This window comes from Heliangelus exortis, chromosome 11 (genome assembly GCF_036169615.1).
Source record: "Heliangelus exortis chromosome 11, bHelExo1.hap1, whole genome shotgun sequence".
Lineage (NCBI taxonomy): Eukaryota > Metazoa > Chordata > Aves > Apodiformes > Trochilidae > Heliangelus > Heliangelus exortis.
The window spans coordinates 3,216,643-3,233,112 of NC_092432.1; the positions used below are offsets into that span (position 1 = coordinate 3,216,643).

The 16,470-nt window shown below is 42.8% G+C and overlaps 1 protein-coding gene across 2 annotated transcripts in view; it reads right to left on the reverse strand.

Annotated features, from left to right (window-relative positions):
• The window catches only part of ALDH1A3 (aldehyde dehydrogenase 1 family member A3), a 32,588-nt gene that overhangs the window by 6,779 nt on the left and 9,339 nt on the right, over positions 1-16,470 (reverse strand). For both annotated transcript variants that reach the window (XM_071754216.1, XM_071754217.1), the window contains exons 4-9: positions 14,813-14,942; positions 13,074-13,135; positions 10,281-10,409; positions 7,765-7,878; positions 4,310-4,412; positions 3,098-3,282 (exon numbers count right to left, since the gene is read on the reverse strand). In XM_071754216.1, coding sequence (XP_071610317.1) covers positions 3,098-3,282; positions 4,310-4,412; positions 7,765-7,878; positions 10,281-10,409; positions 13,074-13,135; positions 14,813-14,942 — 723 coding nt within the window. The remainder of the gene's footprint in view (positions 1-3,097; positions 3,283-4,309; positions 4,413-7,764; positions 7,879-10,280; positions 10,410-13,073; positions 13,136-14,812; positions 14,943-16,470) is intronic.

The following is a 16,470-nucleotide window of genomic DNA, read 5'->3' on the forward strand; positions in this document are numbered from 1 at the left end:
TAGAGCTTGCAAGGCTTGTTTAAATTCTGTCCCCTACTCCACTATTATTTATGGTTCAAGCATTGACTTCAATTAGAAACACATGATCTGCTAGAGCCAATTCTACTATTTGCCCATCTAATTCAAAAGAGAGGAAGACTTCTAAAGATCACTGCAAAATCTGAGAAACCCCAAATTTTCATATCTTGTTTCATTTAAGTCAAGACTGCAAGGAGCAGTTTTTTCCTTTTCCAAACCCAGCACTTGTGATTGTACAGAATAACACCAGTGCTGTGTCCAACTGACTGTTGGACATCCACTCTCTCTACTTACATATTTTACTTTCATGGTTTAATCCTGAAGGATAGAAATGTCTACAGTCTAAAGGAAATACTCACTGTCTTCAAAATCCAGCAATAGGTTTTAGGCTAAAAAACTTCTGGCTGGCAAGTGCCATGAGGCAGCCCCAGTGCTTCTGTCCTTCTTGTAGACCAGGCCTTACAGTCCAAAAAATCCCAGTTTTTAGGGTTCTACAGTAACAAAACTAGTCTAGTCTTGTTCTCCTCTAATCCCTGTTCTAGTCAACCAGGACATTAATCTCATCTAATGGAGTCTGCTGGATAATGCACTGGTTAACCAGTTTGCCATCTGTGCAGATTTACTTCATTACTTTCTATGATACAGCTCACAGGAATCCAACATTAAAAAAATGCCCTTGGTCTGCATTTGAGGTTGGCACTGGACTCAAACAGTTCTGATCACCCCTCAGGTTTCTTGTGGTGTTCTTTGAATCCCAGCCAGCCAACAGAGTCAGACACATGTGAGTTTTGGAGAAGCCTCATTAGAAGCATGCCTCATTTCTGTTTAAATTTAATACTGTTTAAATTTGACCTATTTTTGATCAGAGCACTGCAGTTTGTAGCAGCATAACCCAATACTGCAGCTGACACTGTCTTTTCCCTACACCCATGCCACGAGCATCCATGCCAGTACACAGTAATCCACATCAGGGAACTGACCTGAATAAAACCTTTCTTCCTCACTTCCAAAAACCCTGGATTAGACCTGAATCAGCCAGTTCCCCAAACTGGTTTGTAAGTGCAGTGCAAGACAGGAATGAACAGCTGCAGACAGAACCACTTTTCCAGGACTACCTTACATCAACTCTAAGGTCCTGTGGGACAGTACTGTCTGTCACCCCATGCTGTCCTGCACCAGGTTGTCTCAGGAGCTCCTCTAAAGAGCTGCTCAGCCATGGTGTGGCTTGGTTTCATGAAGGACCAGCTCAAAGTCTGGACTGCAAAGGCTGTCTTATTCCAGACTTTCTGAATTCTCTGTAAGCTGGAGGCCCTCTTGTCCAGCTAAACACTTGGAGCTGATGTAGGACCAAAAAGATCCTGGGCTACAACCACTGGCAGCCTAAAGGGTGATTCCAACTCCTTCCCCACTCCTCATCCCAGAATGAGGTCTACACAGCAGAATGTGGCCATTTTTGTAGATGCTGTTGTAGATGCTCACCCTGACTTGCACAGAAAGAGAGTGAAAGCAACAACCTGCATCTGAAGCAACTGAGGCCTGATGGGGAGAGATGAAGAGGAAGAAAGATTATTTTTCCTGGTGATTCTTCCCTTACCCATCAGTTGAAGATAGAAAAGACCCTCACAGCAGAGCAGCTTACTTCTGGAACTGAGGAAAAAATTGATCTGGAAGCTTCACATCTGAACAGCTTCTCTTGGGCAGGTGTGAATCTTTACCAAACTTGGAAGTATTTTAAGCCCTTGTGGCACTCTATTCTCTCTCTCTTCTGCTTGAATTTCTGTGTGCTGTATTTGACAGCATAAGCTCCAGAGAGAGCACAACCACAGCTGCAGAGGAAGTGCTTGTTCCTTTGCACTGGCAGCCACAGGAAAGTTTTCAGATTAACAGTTTCCTCCCACTGGCTCAATACCTTTCCATCTTGGGAGTGACAGATGCATGCAGAGAAGTTCAGGTGTGTGTGAGGGGGTGCTGGAAAAGGTTTAGGATTATATTAAAACAAACAAACCAACTTGCAAAGCTGAGAGAGCAAAGCCTGAAACAGTTTGAGAGTCAGCTCATCTCTATTGAAGCAAGTTTCAGCAAGGGATTATTTTCCTCATTTTGCTGAGCACTCTGCAATCTCTTTCTAGGCAAATTAAAGGGGTAGATGCAGCCCTAGCATGAACAGGGGATGCACACCAGCTTATTCCCCACACAGGAGGACACACAGATTTTGCCATGTATGGATGGTGTGTAAATGTGCCCAGCTGCTGATAAGGGGAGGTGGATGTCTCCATAGTCATCCTCTCTCTGAGGGACCCAATGTAGCAGAAAAAAACCCTAGAGAAATAAATGTAGAGAAGAAAATTTCTACTAGAGTAGAAATGTAGAGAAGAAAAACTCACTGTGCAGTACTAAGAACAGGAAGCCTAAGGTACAGATTTCTGGGATTCCCCTTTTGGTTTTGATAGCAAACAGTGCTCCTGTTAGAAGATCTGGCCCAGTGATCTCTCCACCACAGCTCAGATTGCTTTGGAAGGCAAAAACAAGAGGAAGGCTCTGGAAGCACTGACAGGGCTGGTCATGACAGCATCTTGGCATGGTTTTTCCTCCTAATTCAGCTGAACCTTGTCCAAAGGATCAGAAAGAGGGCAAAAGGAGGAGATGGAAAGTGGGGACTCAGGAGTCCCTGAGCTGTATGTACTTGTCATCACCAACACAGCCAAGTAGCTGAATGGCCATTTCTGCAGCTGTACTCTTCTGTGCATTGCTATTGCTTGCTGCAACATGCTTTGTATTACTGAACCAGGGAGACAGCCCCTTCCATAAAGCTTGGTAAGAAGTGAATTAAATACATTTGTGTTTAAAAAAATTACAACATAACATTTCAACAGTTGTGATTAATTGGTATTTAAAATAGAAAAATAAAGCCATGATATATTACTCACCCCCTCTGCGCTTCTGCTGGGACCTTACTCGCAAGGATAATATTTACACAAGGAAAAAAAAAATTTAAAAAAATCAAACAAAAGCACAATCAAAAACCAAACAACAACACAACCAAAAAGCAAACAACAACTGTTCTCAAGCACACAGGTACCTGGGGGCCTTGCTCAGTTCTGGCATCAAAAGGGTCCCCAACGAGGCGTTTCTTGGCGTACTCCACGCTGCGCTTGACGAACTCGGGGTAGATCTGCTCCTCCACAAACACTCGTGAGGCAGCCGTGCAGCACTGCCCTTGATTGAAGAACACGCCTTGATGGGCACATTCCACTGCCAAGTCCACTGCAACATGGCCCAGGAGGGAAAAGTGTTACCACATGCACAGTTTCAGCCTTTCCAGACTTGTTTTTTCATTTCGCTTTTGAAAGCCTCTTTTTAAAAACTGCTGACGAGGGTCCACACCCACTGGAGGCACTCACAAGGTCTCACGCTGCCCCTGAACCAGATCTCCTGTTATTTCCACCCCCTTTCCTGCCTTTTGTCTCAAGGTCTAGTTTGCCATACTCCCTGGTACTTTCTTCCACAAGAACTCAACTGAGGGCAGTAAGAAGTGGGAATTTAGCCGTGGATTCCTAAATACTGGGCGCTGGTTGCTGAAGAGTGGTTTCAGCAGTGATTTTTTTTGAAAGCAGAGTGTCCTCCTGTTCAACAGCCAGCTCAGACCAGGTCCTTGCAATGCTCCCTCTTAGCAGATGGCACAAACACCTCTGGCATTCAAGTTCTGCTGTGCAGAGAGTGTGGAGAATGTGGAAAGGATTCTCCCCAAGCCAAATCGCATTTTCCAACCAAGCCAAATCACATTTTCCAACCACTCTGGTGGTCACAGGTTCCACAGATCTCCTAACACTACTCATGTAACAAAGTCACAATGGGACATCCAAAAGGAGTCCTGCAGACCTTCAGGATAGAGCTGAAGGCTGGGTTAGATCAGCTCTTCTGCCACAGAACTGCCTGCAGAGGGGCTGCACTTTAAAAAACTCTTTTCCTCACTGCTTGGCTCAGGCTCTGCAGTACCAGCAAGCAAAAAAAAGGCACCACAACAGCAGAGAGGCACAAATGCCATTTTTACCTGCAAGTGCATCCATCCCCAGGAGAGGCAACAGTACAATGGCCTCCTAGTTTGCCATGGGAATGATCCCTGTGCTGGACAAGAACTTCAGTGAAGCAGATCTGCAACCTGCTCTTGGACAAGAGTTTCCCTCCAGCCTTTGAGGTGGATGCTGTGGCAAAGAGCAGCCCTGCTGGCTGCCCAAGCAGGCACACAATTCATAGCATTGTACAGCAAATAAACACAGCAGCCAATACTTACAGTCTGCATCTGCACACACAATGCAGGGGTTTTTCCCTCCAAGCTCTAGTGTCACCCTTTTGAGGTTGCTTTTAGAAGCAGCTTCCTTGATCAGTTTTCCAACCTGTAGCATAGAGACAAAGTGAGGACACAAGTTATTTCCCCTGAAAGTTTTATCCCAGCGTGCCAAGTATGGGAGAAGTCAGAGATAATGTTCTTAAATGCTTTGAGTTTCTTATTGCTGTTATGTGCTGGGTTAAAACCAGCCCCAGAATTAGTCTGGTTAGGCAGATCTGAAAGGGTGGGCTATGGAGGAGAGGTACAGGAGCTGTCTTCTCCTGAAGGACACCTGCTACCCAAAGCATTTCCCACCCAGTGCAGGTTAGTGAGTTTTTATGAATTTTGTTGTTAAAAACTGGGAATTCAGATTCTTAGAGTAGAGCTTGCCAAGGCAATGGTAAGAACTCACTGTTAATATCTGTTACCATTTCCATACCAGAAAACCACGTACAGATTTTGACATTTAGGAGAAAATGACTTATTTCTGACACTGATTACTTGTATGTGACAGGCTGAGCTACCTCACACACAAGGGTAGCTGAGATATGTTTATTCCAAGACAATACCTGAAGATTTCAACAGACAAAATCCATCCCAGCTCTCTTGTGGCACTTTCTGCCCAGGAACCTGCTCTGATCATCTGGTAGAATTTGCCTTAAGGAAAGGATTTACTCTGCTTCCAGAATTCAATGAAAATAATGTCAAACTAAACCATTTTTTTTCCCTTAAAGAAAACTATTTAATATCAAATGTTTTTCCCCAAATTCTGAGTGGCTGTACTACTTCTATTTTATACCGGTAACATCAAAACAGCAATTCCTCTTTTCTCTTTTAAAAAATGGACTTCCTCACAAGAGCATAAATCAAGCACCAGAATCATTCATTAATTTTGTTAGAAATAGTACGAGATAAAACTATTTGGGAGCTTCAATTGTTAAAGCAGGTTATTTTTTTTTAAGTGTGACCTTTTGTTTTAATTTCCTCAATTTTTAACTGGTTTTCTTGTCTTTTACTTTTGCACATGGCAATCTTAACTTCATTTCTGCCTAAAAATTCTGTTGCCCTGGAGTGGAACTGTGAGCAAGGGAAGCACATGGTAGCTGGCTGGCAGTTTTAGGTCTGCATTTCTCATGACTTGTCTGGAACTTGAGCAAGACTCCTGAACCTAGCAGTACAGATCATCTCCAGCCACTCAGCAGCCCAGAAGGCAGCAGAATTGAGTGATGCATCCTGCTGCTGGTAGATGTAACTTTGCAAGAGGCATCACTACAAGCTACCTGACCAGAGGATTAAGTTAATAAACTAAGGGAAAGCAAGAAATCTAGATGAGAAAATTCTTGTGCAGTGCAAGATCAGTATTTCCAGGCTGGCACTGAGCCCAAGCTAGGGCTTAAAAACTAAGTCAAAATGTATTTTGAACTGGCTTCACTTCCTGGCTCAGAAACAGTAGCATTATGCTGCAAATACTGCAGAGATGCAGCTGAACTCAGATGGGTGGAGGGGGAAGAAAATAGTTCTAAATTACACATGCATTAGCAAAGAATCTGTCTCCCTTGGTGTTTCCTGCACACGTGGATTAGGAAGACAAGCAGAGCATCTATAGGAGTTTTTTGCCTACAGGCTCCAACAGCTGAGATTTTCCTTCTGAGATTTTCCTAATCCTATGGATACTGCTTTTTCATTAAAAAGCCCAAAGAGCCCCCTGTGGGGCTGGATGAGTCCATCAACTATTGTTTTCACACAGCCAGTACCTAATCTGAGCTAAAAGTTTTTGATTTAGGATTTGGAGAGACGCCTGTATCTGGATCAACTCCTACATTAGCCCAACTCTCAAGAGAGCAAAAGCTCCCGGTGAACTTTTTACTTTATTGCGGCCGTGTTTGTTCCCGTGATTCCCGAACAGAACCACGAGGTTTAACACACCTATCCCGATGGGATAAGGGAAGCAAAGAGCGTGTACACAAAGCCACTAGATGGTACTGTTGTTAAATGCAGCCGGTTCCGAGGGGTGAGTGAGTTACCTTTCCCAGCCACGAATCTCACTGAGGGTAATTTGTCAGCATTATACAATTAGTTTACACTCTGTAGCAGTGAAGATACACATAAGAACAGATTAATTAGGCAAATACTCAGCAAGAAGAACGTTAGTCAAGGAAATAAAGAGGGAAGAGACTATGTTTGCACCCCTTGGAGTCAGAATTTCCATACTCTGGCCACTGCCCCTCTTCAGGGGGTGGGTATGCATTGCAAGAGAAGTTGAGAAAAGTGAGTGGAAAAGCATTTGCTAATTTCTAATTTTCTGATTTCTATTTTTCTAACATATTTCTTACATATTTCTTACATATTTCTTACATATTTCTTACATATTTCTTACATATTTCTTACATATTTCTTACATATTTCTTACATATTTCTTACATATTTCTTACATATTTCTTACATATTTCTTACATATTTCTAATTTCTTACATATTTCTAATTTCTTACATATTTCTAATTTCTTACATATTTCTAATTTCTTACATATTTCTAATTTCTTACATATTTCTAATTTCTTACATATTTCTAATTTCTTACATATTTCTAATTTCTTACATATTTCTAATTTCTTACATATTTCTAATTTCTTACATATTTCTAATTTCTTACATTTCTAATTTCTTACATTTCTAATTTCTAACATTTCTAAGGAAGCTTTAGTTTGAGAATCTGCAGCAATGATTACTGGAGACAAACAGATATAGAAAAGAATGGCTGTAGGTGTCTGATAGCACAGAAGTTTTACTTCTACCCCTCTCCTAAGCAAGGCAGCTGTAGCTATCTATGGGAAAAAGAAAAAAGAAGAAAAACAAAAGAAAAAAACTTGAATACAAGGTGCTTTACTGTGCAGATCTCAAAAGAAACTCAAATGTTAATCCCATCCACGTCAGCAGAGGAAGCCTTGGGCACGGGGCCATGTTTTTATTTAAGTCTTAGTTCCTCAGAGGTAACTAAAGCTGAGAAAGAATTGTTCAGGGCTCTGACTGACATGTTTGCCAGCTGCATTTGCTTGCAGGGCAGGACTGGCAGCAAACTTGCCCAGAAGCTCCATGAGGCCAACGACATGATGTGAAGTCACTGCCAGCTTCTCCTGTAGACTGTCTCACCTTAAGTGAGAGTATCTGTTACTTCCAGTTCCAACAGAAATGTGGTGGTTTGGCAAAAGCCAGTATACAGAGACATGAGATTATCATCATCATTCAAGAACTTGAATGAGACAACACTTCTGAGAAATCCTGTCACATGGAATGTGATGGAAAATTATGCTGGCAATACAGAAACCATCAACATTTAATTGGCCCAGTCTTATGTGGGTGATGGTTAGAGAAAACCTGCAAGAGGAACAGCAGGTATTTAACAAGAATTCCTTCACCTACCTTTGTTGATCCAGTAAAAGCAATTTTATCAATGCTGTGATGGGTAGAAATTGCAGCTCCAGCTGTGGGGCCATAGCCTGGCACAATGTTCACCACACCTGGAGGGAAGCCCACCTAAAAGAGAGGTTAAATACAACTCTGTCAAGAGAGATTTTGAGGACTCTGGAGCTGAGCTGCAATCCTGAGAGCTGCAGCTCAGTCCTCAGGGTGTCTGAATGAGTTGCAATTAAAAATTCCAAGCTACAGACCAGTGCTTCCCAGCTTTCCCAGTAACATGGTTGCGTGCTACCAGCTGGAGTAGACGTGGGTGAAAATAAACAGCCATGCTTAGGAAATGCCAAGTTTCAGGAAGAATTCTTGGAGGAATCCCAGTTTCAAGTCAAAAGAGAGTGAGTTTTTTGGCCAGGCTTGGCCCCCAGCTACTGCTGTGCAGCTGGAGCCAAGGGGGAACTGAATGAAAGTTTGTTTTGAACAAAGGTTGACATTTGTGGTTCTTCAGGGGCCAGAGGGATTAAGGAGTCAGTAAAACCTCACTAGATGATGGGGCTAATAAAACAGGAATACAAGAGCAGATGGCAACAGACTTATGCCAGTTTCCACCACATTTACAACCTAGATTAGCCAGCCAGTAATTTTGCCAAAAGAGACAAATGGCAAAACTTGAGGTGAAATTCTAGTGTGAGAAGTGAGGGACTGGCTGGTCTGTTTTCACTTCCTGAAACAAGAGTTTCAAAGATCAGGCTTTGTAGGGTAGCCCTCCCCTACTGCTGATTACACAAGGTTGTTTTCCCTGCATTTTATAACAATGGAATTGCTGAGGATATTAACTGTTCCTTTAATTTCTTGTGGCTTTTAAGTATAAAAGTTCAATAAATGCAGTTTCTCCTTCTAAATACAGAAATAAAAAGAAAGTTATTGCTCATATGCTACCCAGCAAAAAATAATCTTTATAAGTGGGCTTTCTTTGGTTGGTTTATTGTCTTTTTCTTCATAAAACAGAAGGGCAGTCTGATTTATTCTATGGATGTGACAATGATAAAAGTGAGTTTAATAGAGTTTGTATCTTGGCTAATGAGTTTTCAAGAAAATACTGCATGTCAAACTGTGCAAGTAATGGTGTTTGGAGTCAGCAACAAAGCCACAAAGAAGCAAAAAATTGGTTCAGGTCACCCTGAGCCAAAAAGTTTTTTTCTGTTTTTCAGCAGAAATGAAAGCCAAAATGTTTTGGTTGGCCCCAAATTATTTCATTGAACTTAGCACATAGTTTTGCTTGTGTTCTAACATCTTCTGCATCCTCTTAAAGATGGAAAAAAAAAACCAAAAAAAAAACAGTTAAGCTTATTCTTCTGAAAAACTGCAAAGAATTTAGCTAATTTTGGGTGGAGAAAGGAGAATCTTCAAATAAAATTACTCTGATCTAATTACACTGCTGCCTTGAAGGGCAACTGTGAGAAACAGGCAGCTTAGAAGTTCAGCTAAAAAAATTAATTTCATCAGAACTGAGTGCCTTTCATTCAACTGAGTGGCACCACATTTGCATTTGGGGACCTGTATGTCAGAGTGAAAAAAGGGGGTGGTGTGCCAGGGCTAACCAGAGGTCAGGAAAACTGCAACCTGTGCTCACTCATCTTGTGCCATGTTCTTCACTCAGCTGAACTCAGGAGATGCTTCACTGCCTCTCCTGATGGGGGAGCCCTAAGTGACAATGATTAAGTGACATTAAGGATGAAGGTATCCTCTTATCTTCCTCCATTTTAAGCCAAGAAGAGATAAAATCATCATTACCATTAGACTGAAGCTAACAAATGACTTTTCCTGCTCAGATGTAACAGTGTATCTGCAACTCTTTTAGCTTGCTTCACAATTAGTCATATCCATAGCTGTAAAAAGCTGATTTACTGACCAGTGCTGGAAGATCCTGTGCACCTCCCACCACCTCTGTGTCATGAAGAGATCTAATGGAGCTGAGATCCTACCTGACAAGCCTTGAAACCAACACTTGGAAATCTCAACCTATGATCTTCCCTTTATGTCAGTACTGAGCTGGCTTGCAAGGCCAGACATAGCTGAATTGTTCTACAAACCACAGAAATTATGAAGGCTTGTTTCCCATGGCACTCTGTCTTGTTTGAATTATCCCACTTAGAAATGGTACAAACCCAACCCTGCTGTCTAATCACAGCTCTTTTTTGTCCCCTTATCTAATAAAACTGAGCTGGAGCCTTTCCCTCATTTGGAAGAGGGGAAGATGAGGCAGAAGAAGAAAAACACCATTTTTTCCTCTCTTCAGATTCCTGAGAAAGAAGAAGTAAGTACAGGTTTTGTGCTCTTTGCTACCTCCCAGTTATGAAGGCCCTTCTCAGAAAAGGCTGAAGGCAGAGGCTTTTCTCCCTTTCCTTGGTGAAGCTCCAGCATCTTTAAAAACCTAAAAACCTACAGAGCCAACTCAAAACACTTGAGTCTTGCTTCTGACCTCAGGAGAAGAGCACCTAGATGGGGTGTTCAGATTTCCCTACCTCTTTGATCAGTGAGCCAATGTACAGAGACGTGAGAGGAGTTTGTTCAGCTGGCTTAATAACCAAAGTGTTTCCACAGCACAGTGCTGGTGCCATCTTCCAAACCAGCATCAGCAAGGGGAAGTTCCACTGCAAGAACAAGAGGCAGGTGAGATCAGCACAGTCCCCTACTCACTTCCAGGCAGCATTTTCCCCCCCCTTGTTCACACAGCTCAGGGAGAAGCAACTGGGAGGACAGCCACAGAGAGAAGCTTGCTGACAGCACTGCATTTGCTTGGATTGTAAAGTATAACTTTCCTTCATTTCCCCCTGAGATTCCCAAATATTGCTGGCAGTCCTCAAGCTAATCCTGCAAGCTGGACAAACCTCTGCATGATGGGACTGCATTCTTCACAGGAGTTTGACCACACTTTGTGTAGGATTTTGGCTGTTCACAGAAATTCTGTTGGAAGCAGTGTCCTGGTGTATCCCTTCTACACAGCATCCTTACCTGAGGGAATTATGGGGTGCAACTGCTCACTGACAAACAAAAAAATCACTTTTCAGAGCTAGGTATTGGCTGAGCAGTTAGGAGTTACACAACATCATCCAATTCCAGGTTTCTAACTAGGAAACTGCAGTGGGTTGTTCAGTCATGGGAATCCAAGGGAGGTCTTATGCTTCTTTCAAATTGTAAAATGCTCCTTTCCAATTAGTTTTCTTATTTGGACTTAGGAACCAGTCCACATCAGTTTCCTCTGTGCTAATCTCTTTCATGGTTATGTGTATTTGTAGATCTTGGAGCCTAAGCAAGAAGTGGAAAATGTAGCTCACACTGAATCTCAGAAAGGTCGTTTGGCAGCAGAAAGGATTTCTTCATTAAAAATAATTAATGCTGCTTTAGGGATGATGGAAGCAGGCCAGCAGTAAGGGGACTTCTTGTCAAGACTCAAGCCAAGGGCCTTCAGCTATTAACAAAGAAGCCAAATACGTTAGGAATCCACAAATTCACACTTACAAATAAATTAGCAGTGCAGCTTTTAGGAGATGAGTTCTGTTCTAGTCCAGCAGCCTTGAGACAGAGCAGAATTTACTCTAATGTGCTATTCTTCCACTTGCCTCCCCCTCTTTCCCAGACCTGTTTCGTTTCAGTGATCCTTCCCAATGGCCACATCCCATGATTTGCCTTTTTCTCCTTTTCTCCTCAGCCTTCCTGAAGGTCTTAGGCTGCAGCTTGAGCCATTCACACCTCTACTGCTTTTTTACACTTTAAGAGCATGACAGAAGCCCATTAGGAGCTTTCTATTGTAGACTGGCTGATGAAAGTTAACAATAAAGGACCCCAGGGCTACCTTGTGACCCTGCAATAAATCTCAGTCATATGCTGCACCTTCTAGGAACTGAGTCTTGCTAAGACTGTTGGCTTAAATCTAGTCAAACCTCAGGAAAAATTGGGAGGGGTGTTAATTGGTCTAGGAAGACCCATGCAGAATCCTGGCAATCTCTTTAAATCAAGTAGGAATATACAAACTCAAAGACTGTTGTTTTCTGAGATCAAACTGGAAAAAAAACTTTGAAGTGGATTTATTCTAAGTAAACTGAAGACAGATGTGGATTCGTTGACCCCAATCATCCTTTTCCCAGAGTCTTGAACTTGAGTCAAATTTGGTTCTGTATTTCCTATTGTATTTACTGCTGATTTAAGGTCAACCTGAAATATTAGAAGTCCCACCAAGTCCCCTTATAATGGCTCTCCAAGCATCCTACATGTAGGATTTTCAAGGGATAGCTCCCAAAAGCATCACTGGGTGCCAAAGCTGGCTGAGGTGTGACCAAGAGATTCCTTTTAATTGGTGATCAATGTGAGGAACCTGATGTTTTGATCTTAAGTCCCTAATTCCAGTTGCTCACAAGCAGTCACACTGCTTGTTCAGCCAGAGAAGCTGTGCAGAAGCCATGAAGCCAAGCATCTGATAAGTAGCACCCACCAGCTCCCAAAAAGAAAAATTTCCCTGGATATCTCCAGGAACTGGTATTCCTGGTATTCCCAGGGTCCAGCAAATCCAACACCCCACATGCATTTCTTTCACAGTCTCTCCTATAACCCTATTCCAAAGATCAAAATCTTCCACGGACTCTTTGGACCCAAGTATCCAAAACAGAGAATCTTGGCACATCACCATTTGCCTCATGGCCTGTAGGATACCACGTTCAAAGCATTTTACAAGCAGACAGGAACAAATTATGTCTCCCATGTAGCTGTAAAGTCTTCCTGGCTGTCTGTTTCAACAGAGCAAGCAACACACACTAAAACTGGAATTATTCCAAGAACTAGCCACACTGTCCCCTCAGCAGAAAATGAGATCTCAAGGAAAAGAAAACGACTCAGCGAGATTTAATCAGAGAAAGCTCAGAGAACAGCCAGGGGTTATTAATAATGGATATGATTTAAAACTCAAAACAATGCATCAGCACCAGGCAGCAAAAAGCCAGCGCATGGAATGACAAAATGGTTGTCCCAGCAGTGCAAGAGTCAGAGAATTCTGACTGATCCCTGGTGACTGGTGTCAGCCTTTAGAGAGGAACAGAGCATCTGATTAGGAGACCCACCCTTCCACTGCAGAGGATTTCATGTTGCCAAGAGCAATTGGCATGGGGGTAAAACAAGAAAATACATCAGGGAGCTGAGATGGGAGTTCCCCACAGAACAGCTGTGCTTAACTAGGAAGCAAATGGCTGCAGTATAAGATGGGGAATGCACATGTTGTTCCTCTGGTTCCAAGGGAGATGGAGGGCACCACCACTGCTACTTACTGGAGTTATAGCTCCACAGACACCCATGGGTTCATGCCTGGTGAAACAGACAAAATTTTCATCTGCAAGACAAAAGAGTAAAGGAAGACAGAACAGTCAAAATCTTAAACTCTACAAAAAGAGTGTAGGAGTGCACACTAAGAGGCTGGGGACAGAACTGGAGCCATTTTAGACAAAGAACCATCTATCTGTTCATCTTAAATCATGCCTCTGGGACACCCCAGGCAGATGAGGATCTGTTTGAGAACAGGTCTTGTATTAGCTCAAAAGCAAAACACTGCTCACAGTCACAGTGGAGCCTTTTGAAACCAGGGGTGCAATTCCTTCAACGATCTCCCTGTGCTGAGGCTAAGGGGGAGGATCACTCCCCACCACACTAAAGAGCAAGCACAAATTTCATACAGATTGTGTCTCCCTGGAAGATGCAAAGCATTTATTTCCCTGAGGAGGAAGAGGTTTTTAAACCTGTTTTGTACAGGAATCATATTGGGTGTAACACGAATTGCACTTCTGGTAAGAAATCACAAAAAGATGAAACTCTGGGAATAAAGTAATAGCATTCAACTTAAAATAATCTCATTACTTTTTCAAAGAGAAAGCAGGAAGGACATTGTCCTTACAAATTCATTCTTGCTGAAAACCTAGTTTCAGTGGGAAGAGCTGATAGAAAACATGACCATTTCTAATTGCAGTTTTTGGAAGGCATCTCAAGTCAGGAGCAGTGTCCATGCAAGCAAAGCTTTATGTTACTCTGCATGAGGGTGACAGATCTCAGTTTATATGACTGACATCTCTCTGCCTGCACAGATTGAACTAGTTCAGCCCTTCAAAGCCCTTCCCCTGGTGACTAATTTTTGTCTGCAGTCCCTGTCCTTCACACAGCCTCAGTGATCACCCTCATGCAGGGACCAAACAGACTGATTTTGAAAATACACCATATTACTCATCATGCCACATGGACAGCATCCATTGTCTTAACTTGTTCTCCCCAAAGCCATATTTAAACTTATATAGCTGAGCCAAAGTGTTCTCTCTGTCCCTGCCACCACAGTGCAGTGTGTCTGCTCTGGCTCTGCAGCCTGGGAAACATTTTGAAAAACATCTTTCAAGTGTCAGAAAGCTTGACAGGGTCCCTCAAAGAAGTCAGTGCTTTGGCTCCAGAGAGAAGTCAACATCTCAGAACTTCTCTTCAATAAAAGTGGAGAAAAAGCACTCCATAATCTCTCTGAACATCTCTAAACACTGTCAGGGATGTAGGAACTGTCAGCACTGTCAGGGATGTAGGAACATCAGTGAGGTGGGAGGCATTGCTGGATTCTACATCAACCCTCTGCCACATCTCCATGGCATCTAGGACAGCACAAACTCTGCTGCCTTCATACAGTTCTCCCCAAAACCTTTGTCCTTCCACCCTCTTAATTCATTTCAGTGATACCTAATGAAGAAGTTCACCTAGAGCATATGTGTTTACTTCTTTAAGAATTACTCTAAACTTTAAATCAAAAAGGTTTCTCTGTTAAAAAAAAAATAGAATAAAAGAACCCATCCATTATTTTCCAGAGAGCTATCCAGGCATTCACATTGTTCTCCCATGAGTTTAAGACACATTGACTTAAAATGCCCCCTGAGAAAGAAAAGGAGTAGAAGGGTATTTGTAGAGGTGTTCAGAACCCAGCCTTTCCATGCACCTCCCTCCCTGAACCCAGCCCAGCTCTGAAACTGGCTCTGAAGGAACTTACCCACTGGGATAGTTCTGCCCTGGATTTTGTCAGCCCATCCAGCATAGTATCTGAGTGTTTTTATACAACCTTCCAGGTCAATGAAATAAGCTTGCAGAAAAGGTTTTCCTGTGTCCATTGTTTCCAGAGTCTGAAAAGACAAATTGCATGGTGTCAGACAAACTGATGGGTTTGTTCCTTCAAAAAAAACCTTTTAGACAAACTCCTTCTCAATTTATTTTGCCTTGTGCTGCAGACATGGGGTTTCCTTCTCCCATCTTCCATTTTAGGCATGAGCTTGTTAATACAAAGAAGGTGGAAGGGAAGGAGACTGCACCCAACACCCCTGGTGTGCACACAAGCTGCTTTGTTCAGTGACTGCAATTAAAGCACATCTTCCAGAAGCCCCCAGAAGGTGGCTGTGGGTGGGACACAAGGCTGCAGCCTGGTGCACTGGTCAGAAGTGATGTGAGTGATGTGACTTCCCCAGAACTGACCCACAAACACAGATGTTCTGGATTCCACGTGGTGTCACTGAAATCAGTCAGACCCCCTTTCCTTTTATTTGGAAATCTATTTTTTTTTCCCTGCTTCATAGCCCTAAAACCAACCTCTGAAAAGCCACTTTTGTCCACAGGATGATAGAAAACACATCTTTTTTACAGAAGTCTGGTAAAGTACCCTTTGGGCTCAGATGTGTGCTGAGACTAAGGTAAGAAAGAAGTTGCTTCTCTAAAGCTGCACTGATGCTGAGCAGCTCTAAATGAAGTCCAGTCTCAGCCTGTGTCCTTCTCCTGACATCAGCTCAGTGACTGCTTTGTTCTCCACTCAGGTCATTAAATGGGATATTGGTGCAAATGGGCAGCACATCCATAAAGGAATTACTATCCCTTGGATTGAAACAGCTCTGTTTACATATGAAGTCATACTCTGTCATCTTCCACAGACATTAGGGTTGAAACAGCCCTCAAACAGACATTCCCCCTGGGATGCCTAGGATTGTTCTTATCCACTCTGAATGTTTTGCTAAAACAACTGATTTTTACAAGTCAGTACTTAGCATGCAGCCAAGGCAGCTATGGCTGGGTTTCTGCAATTGAAACAACAATGCCAAACAAGCCCTCCTGGCTCAGAAGGGCTGCAGAGAGCTCAAAATTAGTGTCCTGGTTATAGAAAAAGGAGGATCCTCTGAAGTCCCATCAAAAAGTAAGCAGGAAATAAACAGGGTACATTCACATTTATTTTCTGGCCAGAACTGCCTTCAGACCTGGATAGTTTGGGGTTTGTCCTGCTGAAACTGGAAGCTGTCATGTGGTTAAGAGACATCGTGTTGAGGAAAGACTCAGCTCAAAATAGCCATGCAAGTCCAGGCTCCTAAGCACATCCCATGTTCCTGAAGTCTTAACTGACCTCAGTGGGACATCAGCTCAGGAACTTACACATCTAACAAAACTACCTGTCATAAATGTCATTCTCCTGAAGATAAGCAGAGCCAAAGTGCAGCACTGAACTGGTGAGTGTTCAAGATCTTCAGGATGGCCTCACAGATGCTCTAAAGCAGAGAGAGGTTAGGATCTGTGGTGTGATTTGGAAAGATATCCAAGGCTCATAGAGTCTAAAGGCTTCTACCAACTGCAGCACACTTGAGCTAAGGTCCTACTTCCCTCATTCTGCACCAG